The sequence below is a fragment of the Pseudopipra pipra genome, chromosome 4 (assembly GCF_036250125.1).
Source record: "Pseudopipra pipra isolate bDixPip1 chromosome 4, bDixPip1.hap1, whole genome shotgun sequence".
Classification (NCBI taxonomy): domain Eukaryota; kingdom Metazoa; phylum Chordata; class Aves; order Passeriformes; family Pipridae; genus Pseudopipra; species Pseudopipra pipra.
This window is the reverse complement of record NC_087552.1, coordinates 52,415,008-52,429,623: the sequence shown is the minus strand read 5'-3', so window position 1 is coordinate 52,429,623 and position 14,616 is coordinate 52,415,008. Positions and strand designations below refer to the sequence as shown.

At 36.7% G+C, this 14,616-nt stretch overlaps 1 protein-coding gene across 4 annotated transcripts in view; it reads right to left on the bottom strand.

The window, feature by feature from the left end:
• The window catches only part of PDS5A (PDS5 cohesin associated factor A), a 90,451-nt gene that overhangs the window by 22,406 nt on the left and 53,429 nt on the right, over window positions 1-14,616 (bottom strand). For all 4 annotated transcript variants that reach the window (XR_010430191.1, XM_064652994.1, XM_064652993.1 and 1 more), the window contains exons 18-29: window positions 13,995-14,100; window positions 12,334-12,494; window positions 11,065-11,188; window positions 9,795-9,953; window positions 9,480-9,548; window positions 8,705-8,841; window positions 7,870-7,993; window positions 7,401-7,605; window positions 6,766-6,880; window positions 3,503-3,635; window positions 2,741-2,860; window positions 1,545-1,607 (exon numbers count right to left, since the gene is read on the bottom strand). Coding sequence is in view for 3 of the 4 variants with exons in the window: in XM_064652994.1 (XP_064509064.1) it covers window positions 1,545-1,607; window positions 2,741-2,860; window positions 3,503-3,635; window positions 6,766-6,880; window positions 7,401-7,605; window positions 7,870-7,993; window positions 8,705-8,841; window positions 9,480-9,548; window positions 9,795-9,953; window positions 11,065-11,188; window positions 12,334-12,494; window positions 13,995-14,100 (1,516 nt within the window). In the remaining variant the exon portion in view is untranslated. The remainder of the gene's footprint in view (window positions 1-1,544; window positions 1,608-2,740; window positions 2,861-3,502; window positions 3,636-6,765; window positions 6,881-7,400; window positions 7,606-7,869; window positions 7,994-8,704; window positions 8,842-9,479; window positions 9,549-9,794; window positions 9,954-11,064; window positions 11,189-12,333; window positions 12,495-13,994; window positions 14,101-14,616) is intronic.

Here is a 14,616-nt window from a genome sequence, read left to right as displayed (position 1 = left end):
ATAAACAACCCCAGTTTCCTCAGCTGCTCCTTGTAAGACTTGTGCTCTCCTCAGCTGCTCCTTGCTCTAGACCCTTCACTTGTTTTGTTGTCCTTCTTTGGACATGCAGTAAACTGAGCTACTCAGTAAACTGAGCAAATTATTGCATTATAGGAGTAATATGTTTAATTAAATGCTGCACAGAATTAGCACTAGAATGGTTCAGCTACTGAACCTGCACCCAGTAACAGGTCACTTCTACAGAGATTGTTGCTTTTTTTGTTAGCCAAATGTTTTCCAGCGTCTGTAATCTCTTTCTCCTGCCTGCTCCATCACAACTTCCACACATGGGAATGACTTTTTCTTGTGGGAATGTCTTAATTTATTAACTTGTGTCTCTAAGGAAATGTAAAATTACATGAAGAATGTGACGTGCCAGTTATGAAAACTTCCTTAACTCCTCTCCAGAGACAAAATAAAAAACTTACTGCTGCCTACTCAGCCTCATCACATCAGTCAATTCACCAGCCGTAGCAAGATCTAAACCACTACCTCTGTATCAGAGAACGCCAAATAGATAGTGTTTACTTCTACAGCAGCTTTCTGCATATAACTATATAAATACAATATTTAAATATATCACAAATATGTAAATATAATAGTTAGGTTAGAACTCAATCTGGCCACTGCCATGAAAGATAATAAAAAGTGTTTTTACAAATACATTAACAACAGAAGGAGGGCCAAGGAAAACCTCCATGCTTTATTGGACATGGAAGGGAACACCATCACCAAGGATGAGGAAAAGGCTGAGGTACTTAATATCTTCTTTGTCTCTGTCTTTAACAGAAAGATCAGATATAGTCAGGCTACCAAGCCCCTGAGCTAGTAGACAGGGACAAGGAGCAGAATAGATCCCCTGCAACCCAGGAGGAACTAGTTAGTGACCTGGTGTGCCACTTAGATGCTCACATCTATGGGGCTGGATGGGATTCACCTGAGGGTACTGAGGGAGCTGACAGAATTGCTTGCCAAGCCACTCTCCATCATTTATCATCAGTCCTGTTAACAGGGGAGGTCCCAGATGACTAGAGGTTAGCCAGTGTGACACCCATCTACAAGAAGGGTTGGAAGGAGGATCTGGGAGAACTGCAGGCCTGTCAGCCTGACCTTGGTGGCCAGGAAGGTTATGGGATGGATTATCCTGAGCATGATCACATGGTATTTACAGGACAACCAGGGTATCAGGCCCAGCCAGTGTGGGTTTAGGAAAGGCAGGTCCTGCTTGACCAACTTGATTTCCTTTTACGATCAGGTGACCTGCCTAGTGGATGAGGAAAAGGCTGGGGATGTTGTCTGCCTGGACTACAGTAAAGCCTTGGGTATTGTCTCCCAAAGCATTCTCCTGGAGAACCTGGCAGCTATGGCCTGGACAGGTGCACTCTTTACTGGCTGGATGACCAGGCCCAGAGAGTGGTGGTGAATGGTGTGACATCCAGCAGTCCAGAACATTTTAGAGATCACAAGTAATATTCAAAGACTTGTAACTTGACAAAATACAATACCTTTCCTGTCAAAAGAAGAACCCTTGTCTCTTCTGAAATGTAATTCCTGTCATTGCAGAAATCCTGTATAAAAGGAAAAATCAGTTTGTATTTGATGTCTCAATTTTGCTGTTGTTTTTTTATACACCCAACTGACTTATCAAATTACAAGCTACTGTCGAGTGTTAAAGATATTTCACACCATGCAACCTGCTGACAAATGAATCCATCTACTAAAGACAGATCAAACTAGTACTTTGGAGGAGATTTGTAGTGAGCATTACTGAATGACAATATGTCATACCTGAAGTTAGGATTAACATTTTTCCTTCTTAAGTGAACGTGAATCGTTTGACATGATGCAAAACTGTCCTATCTGTTCACTTGCATGTTTTTAACGGGAAGTCTGAAAAGAGGTTCCGTTTTCTCTAAACAAGTTGAAAGTTTTTACCTTTGTCACCCTGAGTACAGTTTACACAGACCAAACCCCTGAATCTTAATGAAGGCGGCTAGCAGAGACACCAGCTCACTGTTACATGGCACCTGCCATTTCATAATTAAACAGGCAACCAGATTCAGCTTAAACAGACTCTGGAAAGGCTGTTAAAAAATCTAAGGTGCAGAAAAATGTCAGCAAGTATATTCTCCTGGACAACGAAAACATCAGGTCTGATCCAGAGAATTACTTGGGTTCCACTTCTACTTTTCAGAAGTGTGCCTCTTGGAGAGCAGTAGTGCCATTGCTGACAGCAGAGTTGCACTTGCCAAGATTATTACTGGGAAATACGAGGACTGACTTATACAGTAAGCAAAACAGCCAAACTGACAAGCTACCGACAGATAGAAACACACCACAGATAACATTAAAAAAAGTTCCCCTTTTTGTCTGATTTGCATTCCAATTCAGATACACATTCAGAATATACATATATGCTCACATATTCAGATGTACTTGTAAAACACATTAATTAAATGATTCAGCAATATGTGCTAACATATCAGTATTTATTTCAATCAGTTCTCACCCGCTTAAAAACATTTCTGCCTCACGTTCTTAATAAACAGATAGCATAACATAAAGCTGATGTTAAAAAATTAATTGTTGATGATAAAAGATGTATTTTCTCACTCAGTATGTTATGGAGATAACCAGCTATCAATTATAAAAATCAATGTATTTCCCCTTATTACTTCAGAAATTAAACTAATGAATTTACCTTTTCAGGTTGTGTAAAAAATTTGGTTGGCAATACAGGGTCCTTCGGTGAATCTGCATTGCACAAAGCACTTTTGCTGTTGATTACACATAGTGCTACATCACATACTGTGTAAAGTTTCTGAAGGGGAAAAAAAAAAGAAAAGCATGCTTTAGGAATTACTGTTTTTACAGTGTACAGAGAATACAGTTCTTTAAAAAGTTTAAACTATGTATTTAAATAACCACCACTAATGACGTATTTTGTAATCACATCATTAACCACACAATTGGCTCCTAAAACACATAGAGAAGTCCTCATTTTTCTTATGACACTGTTTATAAAAACTAGTAATACTTTACATGCCTATGCTCTACAATTGAAGCTCTTGCTCAATTGAATCACCATAAGTGGTTTCTCATCTCTTCTAGAAACTAACCGGTTTAACAGCAGCTGTATAATACAGTATTTCCTCCCCCAACAGCAGAAGATATGTATGCAGGGACCTAGACAGTAGGAGTTAAAATAAGGCAGGTAGTAACAGAATATTTTTTTTTAAATTTTTTATTAACTTTATTACATGTTATGTACTGGATAAGGTCAGCAAGGTCCTGAAAGAATGAGACTGAAAACATACAGACAATGCTTGCAATTAACAGTCTCTCTAAAAGACCATAAAAATGTCTGAGCTAGTGCTCTCAGATTTCCTGCAAATCCTGCTCATCAACTGCTTGTGAAACCCTCAGCTCATCACCCAGCACTAATGTGAATTGCATTTCTTACTTCATTGGCCTTTGGCTCATCAGGAGACTGAGCATCTCGGGTAAGCTTGATGTTTTCTGACATCTTTTTCATGAAGGCATGGCTATTGTTTTCATTCTTTGTCATTAAAACTTCAAGCATGAACCACAGGCACCTAAAATGTCATAAATACACAAGGAATTACATTCCAGGTTTTATACTGCAGCTCCTACATACAGTGAAGTCTTAAAAAATTTTGTCAGCAGTACTAGCTTTTTCTTAAGAAACCACAATCAATTTGAAGATATAAACAGATAACATCATCCAAAGGTGTAAACAGCATCTAGACCTTTAACACACACAATCTTCATCATACTCCTTGGAGTAAACCTGCCACCAAATTATTATCCTTATTATTACATCTGTAAAAACTGCCCAACTAATCAACATTTTCTCTTCCATACATGAATAGAAACAAGAATTCTGGAGCTACCATCATCCAAATGAAATTCTATAATCACTACCTTAGGCACTGTCTGTGTCCCTATCAACCATGTACCATGATCACACTCAAAACAGGCTCCAACAAATCATACTATTGCTAGACAGCTGCCTGCCTCAGATGGTTTAATACTGCAATTCAAACTGAAGAGGAGTCCCAAAAACTGAGCAGGTCAGATTCTTGTTAATTTTCCATATGGGAGGTAAATTCTCCAAGACAAATATAATGAAATTAGCTTTCATCAGGTTTCTTTCTTTAAATCTGGTTTATTTATAGTGAGAATACATTATACTTTGACTAAAAGTTTATTTTAAAAAATTTTCAATTATGATATAAGGCACAACTGGTCCATCCACACTATCATTTGCTATCAAGCTCCACAGCTGCATGTGGCTAAAAGGTCAACAACAGTCACAATATGTTAAAATAATTCTTAGTTGGGAAATACATATGGGTGGTTCTGAGAAATGCAGGCTTTGTCAGTAGCTAATTAAATTCTAAAGCTTTGGAAGAGAGATTATCTTGTAGAAATAGGCTAATAAAAAACTAGAAAAACAGGATGACTGACCATTAGAATTCCCTGTCCAAAAAAGCCCAAATCTTCTTAATTGATACAAACTGTAATGAAAGGGATGAAGGTACATTTCTCTCAAAAACTCAAGAGGGCTGTGCTCCATCAAAACACTTAAAGAGTTATGTGGTGTTAAAAAAAAAAAAAAGACATCTATATTCTGATTTGCATCCAAGAGCTACAAAGATGACAGTAAATCAATCTGTTAGACAGATTTACACCCATCTATTCCCTATTGTCAAGAACTTTACAGGATGAATACAGAACTGGTAACACAGCACACTTATCCCTGTTCTCTAAATCCAGTGTCACCTAAAAATTACTACTGAGAACAAACTACACTCTACCAGTTAACTCATGTCAACTCCAATAGCTTGACTTTCTCACTAAGACAGCAAATGAAATAAATAATTATCAACTCTGAACAAGACCTGTCCAAAACAACAGTAGGATTTTATGTAGAAAAAAATATGCACCTAGAGGAACAGTCACATAAAGTCAAGTTGTTCTTCGTATTCATTTCAGTAATTTTGGAATATGAATTAGGGAGAAAAACACACAGTCTCAAGATTTAAAAAAAAAAACCACAAACCCAAACACACCTCTGTAGGACAAGCTTTAAAAACTTCATAACAGTAAGTTGCACAGATTATGGTTAAGGAACTTGCTAAGCATGTATTTACTTTACATGACTGTATTTAGGCCATGTAAACCAAGATGAACTAGGGAGACAACTACAAAAGACATTGCCAAGTCTTTTCCAAGTTTGCAAGCATCTCCGTTAACACTTTAAAAGTGAACACCAGGACTCTCAGAACTGTTGAAAGAAAACACTGTATCACATTAAATGGGAAACATTTTTCTCATATATCTCAGGAGACTCTTCAGAGAACTATTCCTGCCAAAATTCCCATACAGAGTATTTCTTTGTTTGGAGCAGTCCTTTCTGGCTAGTTCAGCCAGTCTGTGACAAACTTAAGGGAGGAAATTTGACAACAAAGGAAAGCTATACAATGAGTGTCCAAAAAAATTCTGTGCACTGAAAAAACACTTCTCAAAGAAAGTATTAACTCTGTGACTGCAAATCAGAACTTGTTCCCATGCATTTTGGATAAAGTACATGCTACAGGATGCTTTCAGATGTCACCAGGAACACGGAGTCCTGGGACAAAAATGTAGACGTGTTGATCAGCTAAAAAGTCTTCACTGACTTCAGGTCTGACCAGGTGTGAATCAAGGAACTCAGAAATCCAAACAAACCAAGTTTTTCATTTAGAGAAAGAATCAGACTTGGACTGCCACAGCTGAAGGTGCAAAAAAGAAATTTAAAATGTGAAGTGGTCTATTTGTGCCAAAAATGAGCTGCTTTTCGGATGATGTATATTGTAGTATGTGGTCATACATGCCTTTCTAATACAGCAACAACGGAGTTCAGTTCCACCAAAAATGAAAACAAGAAAAGACCAAAACTCAAAGCTGTGCAGGTGGAGAGAGAAAACATGCTTTAACAATTTTTAAAAGTGTTAAAATGTAGCTATGTTTTAAAGTTCATTACAAGACATAAGGAACACAGAAGTTATAATTAAGATATGAAATATTATTTGAGGCATACAAGAAGGTCTGAAACGGGAACTAGCACAAAACAAGCTTCTGTATGACAGGACTGTGTACCATAATCTCTGCTGAATACATTAAGAAGCACTAAGCCTGCACTGCTGATGTATAGTACAAATGAAATGTCAGCAGCAAACTTAGAATGAGTCCTAGTAGGTTTGCATAGGAAGAGGGGGAAAAAAAAGTTTCAATGAGGCAGGACTCTTACCCAGCATCAGTGGCATTGTGTTTTTAAGTCTTATAGAAGCTTTCTGTTCTGTAAGTTCCAAAATATTTGAACTGACATTACTTGACATCTTTTAAGTATGTTGGGAAGTCCTACAGATATTCCTAGGCACAAAACCAAGACTCTAGCATAATTGCTTACTTTAAAAAAGCCTAGACAACTCACTAATTTGGTATATTACAGTACAACCTACAGGTTAACATTTAGGCTTTCAGAATATATTGCTCAGCAGTTGTTAAAGCCTTCTTCCCTTGGTTAAAGTGTTCCACATTTCCAAGATTATCAGCAGTATCTTGCAAAACAGTAAAACAAATATTTCCTCTTTCTAATCGGTTTTTTCTAAGCAGAGAAAAATTCTCAGCATAACAGTTCTAGAATCACTTGGCACTTACTCTTTGACATCACGAAGCTGATCAACATCCTGAGGTTTTGTGAAATCTGGATCATGTGCCAGTAAGTGAATCATATATGGTACCACATATTCAGGCAGCAAGGACAGTAATTTTTCTACAGTAACAACAACAACAACAACAACAAAAAGTTGCCTCTGTATTACACACAAACACACGCATCTTAAGAAAAACTTCTTCAAAGTAACACTTTTTCAAACACAGATTGTAAAATTTTGACTTGCATTTTCTTCCTACAAATTTTACTTTTAATGCATCATTAAAAATAAATTAACAAGTTTTGCTACTACAAAACTACTTGGTTTTGCTTCAGGAAGTGGGTCGTAAAGCCTAAAAATATCATGAAACAAAATTTTATTTTTTGAGCAAAACAACTACAGTTAAAACAGCACTATATTTTACATGTATAATTCTCAGCAATGTAAAAAGAAGTATCTTATGGTTTATGCTAATACCGAACTAAGTAAATTCAGATTTAAATATGTCTAATATAAAGATGAGGAAACAAACTTATCCAGTGTTTCTTTACAAAAGCCAACTGCTTACGATTTAAAAATTACTCCTTCCAGTTCAGTATTTGACTATTGTATTCTTAACAATTTTACTGAAATACTAACCATTAGCCATAGGATTCTGCTTAATATACTCTCTTCGTATACTGATGTTTTTGAGCAAGCACTGCCTGGCATGTGCTCTTCTCTCCTTCACAGGGTCTTTGGCACACAAAGCAAAGATTGCCATATATTCCAAAGGGAGCAGTAATTTCACAAGTGCCTTATGCAATTTCTGGGCAAATATCTGCCTCACTTGGTAGCACTCATCCTACAAACACAAAACATAAAAGTACCACTGTCAAAATCTTAGTCTTAATAAAATAAAAAAAAAGGCATTCAAGGTAGAATTATTAGGAGGCATTTTAAAAATACCAGCAGGTACAGCACAACAAAATTTGAAATTAAAACTTGAATAACTTGTGAAAGCTGCAGTGAGGAATAGAATATACTTAGTGTAGCAGCAACAAAAGCTCAGGTGTAAGGACTTTGAACTCAATTAATTAGTCACTTCAATTCAAACGTAGTTACTTACATTAATGACAAGTGCACAGAGCTGGAACTGTTCTGGGGTAATTATTTCATGGTAACAGGGTTCCTGTGCAAGTTTCATTATTGCACTACCAGCAGCTAATCGTAGTCGAGACATATCCGATTTACTATACGAACACAAGAGAGAAAAAACCAAACCACAACTCACCACAACTACCCTCAAATTACCTGCATGTCACAATTTCATCATTTTACAAGATCAATGAGCAAGCAAGGCTTTTCTCTGTCAGGTGAGGTCAGAGTTCTATAGCTTCAGATCAAGCTAAATTAACCCAACCAAACTTGTGAAAGTAAGGTGCTCTACTTTCCCACAAAAAACCCCTGATTTCAGCAAAACAGTGAAATGATAGCAGTAGAGTTTCTTGTTTTCCTATCACCATCTAAATGAAAGCAACAATTTTGCCACAGATTCTCTGCCCTTCCTTCACCCTCAAAATGAAGTTGAGGTGCAGTTACCTCATAGAATGAAGAAGCTCCACCCAAGATCACCAACTCCCAAGCATGTTAAATCTCATCACTCAATTGTTTTCAAAGATACTCCTGCAGGTCTTTTACTCTCTAGAATGTCTTTTACTATCAACATACCTACAGAGTTCTGAATTGGCTTGTTAGTAAATTACAAGAAAGAAGGAGTATTAAGCATAATTTTATACTGTCATTCCACTCCTAATATTAAAACTCTAACCAGATCTATTTTCTATCATCCCATCAGGCAAAACTGTGCTGACCTTAACATTCCAAAAGCACTCTAAAAGAACCAATATTCTTCGAAATTCTGCAACAAAATTTACGGAAGTCTGAAAGGAACAAAGTCTGACCTGATTCGCTTCTGTTCTGTCAAGTCTCCTTCGCTGACGAGCATAGCTGACAATAACCGGAGTGTGGAATTTGCGGATTTCGACTGGTTGTTTTTCATACCCAACAACCAGCGTACCAAAAGTTTAATTGCTTGCACCTAACGAACACAAACATATGAACAATCAACTTACTTCCCAAAGTCGATGAGGCACTAAAACCTACTGCTGGCAAACTGAAATTTCCATATACTCCTATTTATTATAGCTGATACATTTTTAAAGGAACAGAATGAAGCAGTAAATATTTACAGAGTGAAGAAGGAAGAGGCAGTCTTTGTGACCTCAGGACATTTCAATTATGGTTCAGTGTCTTCGCACAAGTGCATTTAGAGGATGCAGGATAATTGCTACATGATTAAAAATAAGAGCAACTAGATAAGAATTTCTAGAAATGGCCATAATTAGAGTCACATTCATCAGGGTCTTGATTTATTTCAAATCTGTTTATAAGTCAGTAAAGTCAAATTACCTTTCTTGTATGGAAAACTAAAACTTTGAATCTCCTGATTTTATCAACAATCAGCATAATTAATATCAGTAAGTGAAGACAACAAAATGCATAGTTTCTCTCCGTTCTATAACTGTGTGTACAATCCACAAAACCAATGCATACTAATGAGACTAATACAAAAGTACTCAAAGGGATTTATCCTAATATTCCCTACTGCACAACTTGAAAAAAAAGTAAATTTTTAATCACAGATATACACATTATTACTGACAGCAGAACACTCACCTTTGCTAGTACTTCTGGAGAGACTTCTTCATCTGGAGACCACAATTTTCCATTTTTCTCACCTGTTGACTATAGACATTCATGTAAGTTTACGAACTGGTTCAACTCATACAGAAAATGCAGAAGTAAAAACGGAAAAAAGTCACGGACTAGGCTTTCTTTCACAAAAATATCTTTTATAACACAATTATCACTGTATTAGCCACTTATAGAATTTTACTTTATTGACTCATTTAACAGAAAAGCTCTATTCCCCACAGAGTTAGTAACAGGCAAACAGCATAGTAAGCACTTACCAAAAAAAGAAAATCTTACCCTGTCATTCATTAGGAGATCTTTCACAATGAAATTTGCAACAACGGATTTCATTGGAGAAGCAAACTGGTCTGGAGCCAACATAGAAATATGACCCAAAGAGACCAAGGGAGTTATAAGTTGTTCTGGTACATCAGCATTCAAACTTCTACTAAGAGGCTGAGGAAGCAAAAAAAACCCCTTATTTTACTGCTGGAGCGTTGATGAGTTTCATTGTTTTTCCATAAGAATTAATAATGTTAGCAAATCAAAATGGAGAAAGAATACAATTTTCTAATCAAGAGAATAACCAAAAATCTCACATGAGTTAAGGGCAAAACAAATGCTGTATTCTCTTCCTGCTTTAATCATGAAACATATTCAGACCTGAGAGACATGGGAAAAAACTCTTGACTGAATTCTGTTCAGGAGTTGTGAAAACCTAAATTGGAACTGCCAATGGTAGAAAACAGCACCCAAAAGCTTGGAAATCACTAGGGACATTTCTTTTAGCCATCAGTATTCCCCTTCCAGGTAACAGTCACCAGGACAATTCCATGCTGCTCTATCATCCCACACCACTGCATCGTACTCTGGTATTAAGGAGGGAACAAGCACTCTCAGAGAAGTCTAAGTAGAGATCAAACTCTGAGAGCTTGATTCAAAGCTTTTCACACTTCTGAATTATACATAGGCTCAAAGACAGCCAAGATTAAGAACCTAAGATATTTTACAAGTTTTAATAACATTATTTAAGAGACTACAGTGAGAAGTAACAACCTCTCTGCTCTGTATAAGACAACTTTATGCTTAACAACTTGTCTAAGCAACCAGTAAGTGAGCAGTAAGCTGGTGTCTGAGCTTACAGTCAAGTTGTTCTGCACTAACCTCCTCAGTGAGGAAAGGCTGTATGTGCAAAGACCTTAAAGCGCAATAATTTAAAACAGCTGGAAAGCAGAGGATGTTATCTCTTATTTTAGTATCTGCTAAATGTGTCCCCACGGGATCTGCTGTGGATCATTCCAACATATTTAGCTTATTTACCCCAAACTTATCCCATGTAGACAAAAAGGAATACCTTATCTATCAGATAAGGTATTACAAAATCGTGACTTTAAGACAAACATTAGTAACTTGCTACTGTAAAATTAATGACTTATCTTGACTACCATACCTTTGTAGGTTTCCTGACCTCATAAACTGTTAATACACAGTAGGAATTAATGTTAATTGATGTTAATTCTTAATCAGTTAAGAATAGAAGCAAATCTTAAAAACAAAAAAGACATACCTCAAAGATCTGTGCAAGCTGCACTTCTTTATTTGAAAATATGGCATGTATACAGTGAACAGCTTGTTTTGCCTGATGGGGAGTGCCCCTTTTTGCTTTCTGATGCAAAATCGGAATTAGTGTTCTGTAAACATTAAACAGAATACTTCAAAATGCAATTTGCAATCTACAAAAAAATAACTATCTTCACATATACAAATCTATCCTTGCTGTCTTAAAAATCAAGCATTCTTTTGAAGTCTGTTCAGGAAAGATCACAATCATAAAGTAAAAAGCAGGACAGAATTGTATTTAGTAATACTTGTTGAACATCTGACTGTGCACACACAAGCAGAAAACAGCCCACAGGAAAAAAAAGATCAAACATGAAAGAGAATAATGATCAAAATAAAGCCATTTAGGAAGCCAAATATAAGGTGGGTGGAACCTGACAGGTTCAGCTAGGGTAAATTCCTGGACTTGTTTTCCAAGTCTGGAAGTGACAGGGCTGAAAAAAACCTATGAAAGCTAGGAATAACCATTAAACAGCAGTGTGTTTACAAGGCCTTTACTATTGTAACTTTGGTCTTTAATTGCAATGTATACCCAAGTAAACAACTGCTTTATTAGGAGCTTTGGAATTTGAATCCCCTGAAATCTATCTGCCGATCAGAGGCCACTGAAGGAAGGAGCAGGGCAGAAGCCACTTCAGAGCCCAGGTCCAGGTTGGTCAGGTGTTCAGTTTCACTGCCCAGACAGTGCTGGCAGGCAGGCCTGGCCCCTGCGAGGGCATCAGCTGAGACACTAACTGGTGACGTTTGCCATGCAATTCACCCAGCAACTGACACGGAAAAACAAAATTACCCAGAGTCTGACACAGAACAACTAAGAAAAAAAATTTCTTAGCTTTCTTGAAAAGCTCTGTAGCAAAATAGCATTCAGTACATGGATTATTTAGAACCCAGTATTCACTGACACGGTCTACACAATCTAAATCAGCAACAAGAGGCAAAAGAGCAGCTTGCAGGCTTCAAAGAACCGAAACTCAAACATCTTCCTCAAAACCCACACAAGATCCAAATCCAGACAAAAGATCACCAGAAACGTACTAACAGTATCCTCAAGTAGGAGAACATCTCTTCTCAAATCTGCTAAATTGGATTAAGTACGAACCAAAATAGTAAAGAATTGAGTAAAACCTAGAGTTAAAATAAGTTTCAATGCCTAATCTACAGTTTTCGTGCTGTAAATAAATGTACGTTAAAAAGCAGAATGCAAAGGAATACTCACGATCTTATCTGTGGCAAGTCTGTTTCTATTTTGTGACCCGTGTTTCTGAAAATCTGTATGGCTGCCTCAGCTACCTTATCATCTTCCATCCTGAGGCACTGTAGCAGAGATTCATAGGTCTCTGCAGAGTGGAACGAGGTAGGATGTGTAAAGGACAGAACCTGTAGATACACAATAAAACAAAGGTATATTTATTCATGGTAAATGAAACATCAGAAAAACAAAATTATGGCTGTTTGTGAGCATTACCATCAACATACATAGCTGTTACATGCTCATATGAAATTACTACATTCAATAGTTGCATTTTGGAGAAGGTTATATATAAATTTTCAAATAAATTCATATATGTTTTGTTCTTCAGGTCCTCCCCTCCCCCAAGTATTTTATAGGACACTACATTATTTGAATATATAAACATACTTCTTAAAATGAATACTTATTCAACATATTTGTTTGTATTTCAATCTACTTAAGAATGCTTCTTTTCACTTAATTTCACTGAACTGAAATTTTGATTTCTCCAGAATCTATAATCCCTGAGCAGAAAAAAACCCTAGAAGGTTAAGATGTCTACAAAACATAGATAAAACAAAACACAGGCTACTACTTTTAATCTAAAGCTAATGAAATATAACACAATCTGTTAAACAGGAGAAACACCAAGCAAGAAACTAAACATACAGAAAGTCAAGGCAGGATAAGAGATAACAGAAGGTTATCCCAAAGCAGAACCATATTAAGTACAACATAAGATAACATAAGGTAGGGAGAACATAAGGAAGATAGCAGAGGGTAACACAAGGTAGAGAGAACAATGAAAAGTTGCATGTATATTGTGAATTCTTTGGATATATCTTAGCTTGGTTTCTTTGATCAGAGTTGCCCACTTGAGTGATTATTAGTGTGCGAAATAACGTTCTCCACAACACAGCAACAAAATATTCAACTTTGGCACATTTCTTTTCTGAGCTACATTAGCAGACAGACATTACTTCTTTGCATACCTCTGTATTACTATTCCTACCAAGGTTGCCATTACCAAATTTGGTGTGATACAACTCCATAAAACTCCACCTTGTTCATTCACACTTCTGAAATATCACACTTTAATTATGTAACCTTGCCCTCCATTCCTTCCTATATTTTATACTCCCCTTCGTAGCATATTCAAAATAGTCTCATTAGTGACCATCCAAATCCATCACAGATGTTTGCCAGACATCCTTCTTTCTCCCCCTGCCACTTCACAGCACCACTGAGAACACAAATTCCCTTTTTTCCTCCACATAACTTGGCTCTTGAGCTAATTGCTTGCTTTCCCTTCCAGTACCATACAGGCCCAAAAGAAGATGTCTCTCCCAGTTTACCTGTTTCTTTTCCTCTCACTTCACCTCTGCACCACCTTCTATATGACTTCCCTAAGCAGAAAACAATTTCTGCTTTAACAGGCACATTTCAACTCTCAAAACACACTTCTTCCAACAAACCATCTCTTTAATTATTCTTTTTACAAGAGAGAATTAATAACAAAACAGTTTCATACATTAAAAAAGTAAGTATCTAAGTAATAACTATTAAAGGCATGCTAACATTAGCTTGTTAGTCATACCACTTTTGTCCCTTCCATTACAAACTATAGCTGCATTAACGTAGCTTACCTTGAGAAGTTCAAGTCCTGCACGGATAGCAGTATCAGGACTTACACCCTCCTCTTCATCATCAGCTGTCCCCTCTATGGATTTATTCATTAGTTTTACTAGTGCACTGAAATAAGAGATACAAAAAGAAAACAAACTTATGACAGTGTTGAAGGTTGGAGATACAAGCAAGATTACTTGGTTTTGACAATAAATAAAGGGAAGGCAATAGAACTTTGGGGCTGGTGTTGATGTTGCTGTTTGGGTTCTGTTATTTTCATTTAAGTTATTCCATTATTCCTTTTCCTTCTGATTTCACTGTCTGCAAATATAATTCTTCAGGGAAAAACAACAACAAAAATCCAACAAAAAAATCCTCACCATGCTGGCGGCATTAGATCAACACATAGTTGCAGTAGTTTCAGAATGTAATTAGGTTGTCAGTGAACTCTCAAAAGAAATCAAAACATTCTCTTACACAATCCCAGGAACGCTAATTAATTCAGATGCTACATGGAAGACTGTGTTGCAGTTTATTACGTGAACATTCATCGTGAACTCCTATACTCTTAAAATAATTTGCAGACAGCACCACAAACAGTTGCATCCCCTAGGTTGCTGGAAATTAATACTCTACATAATT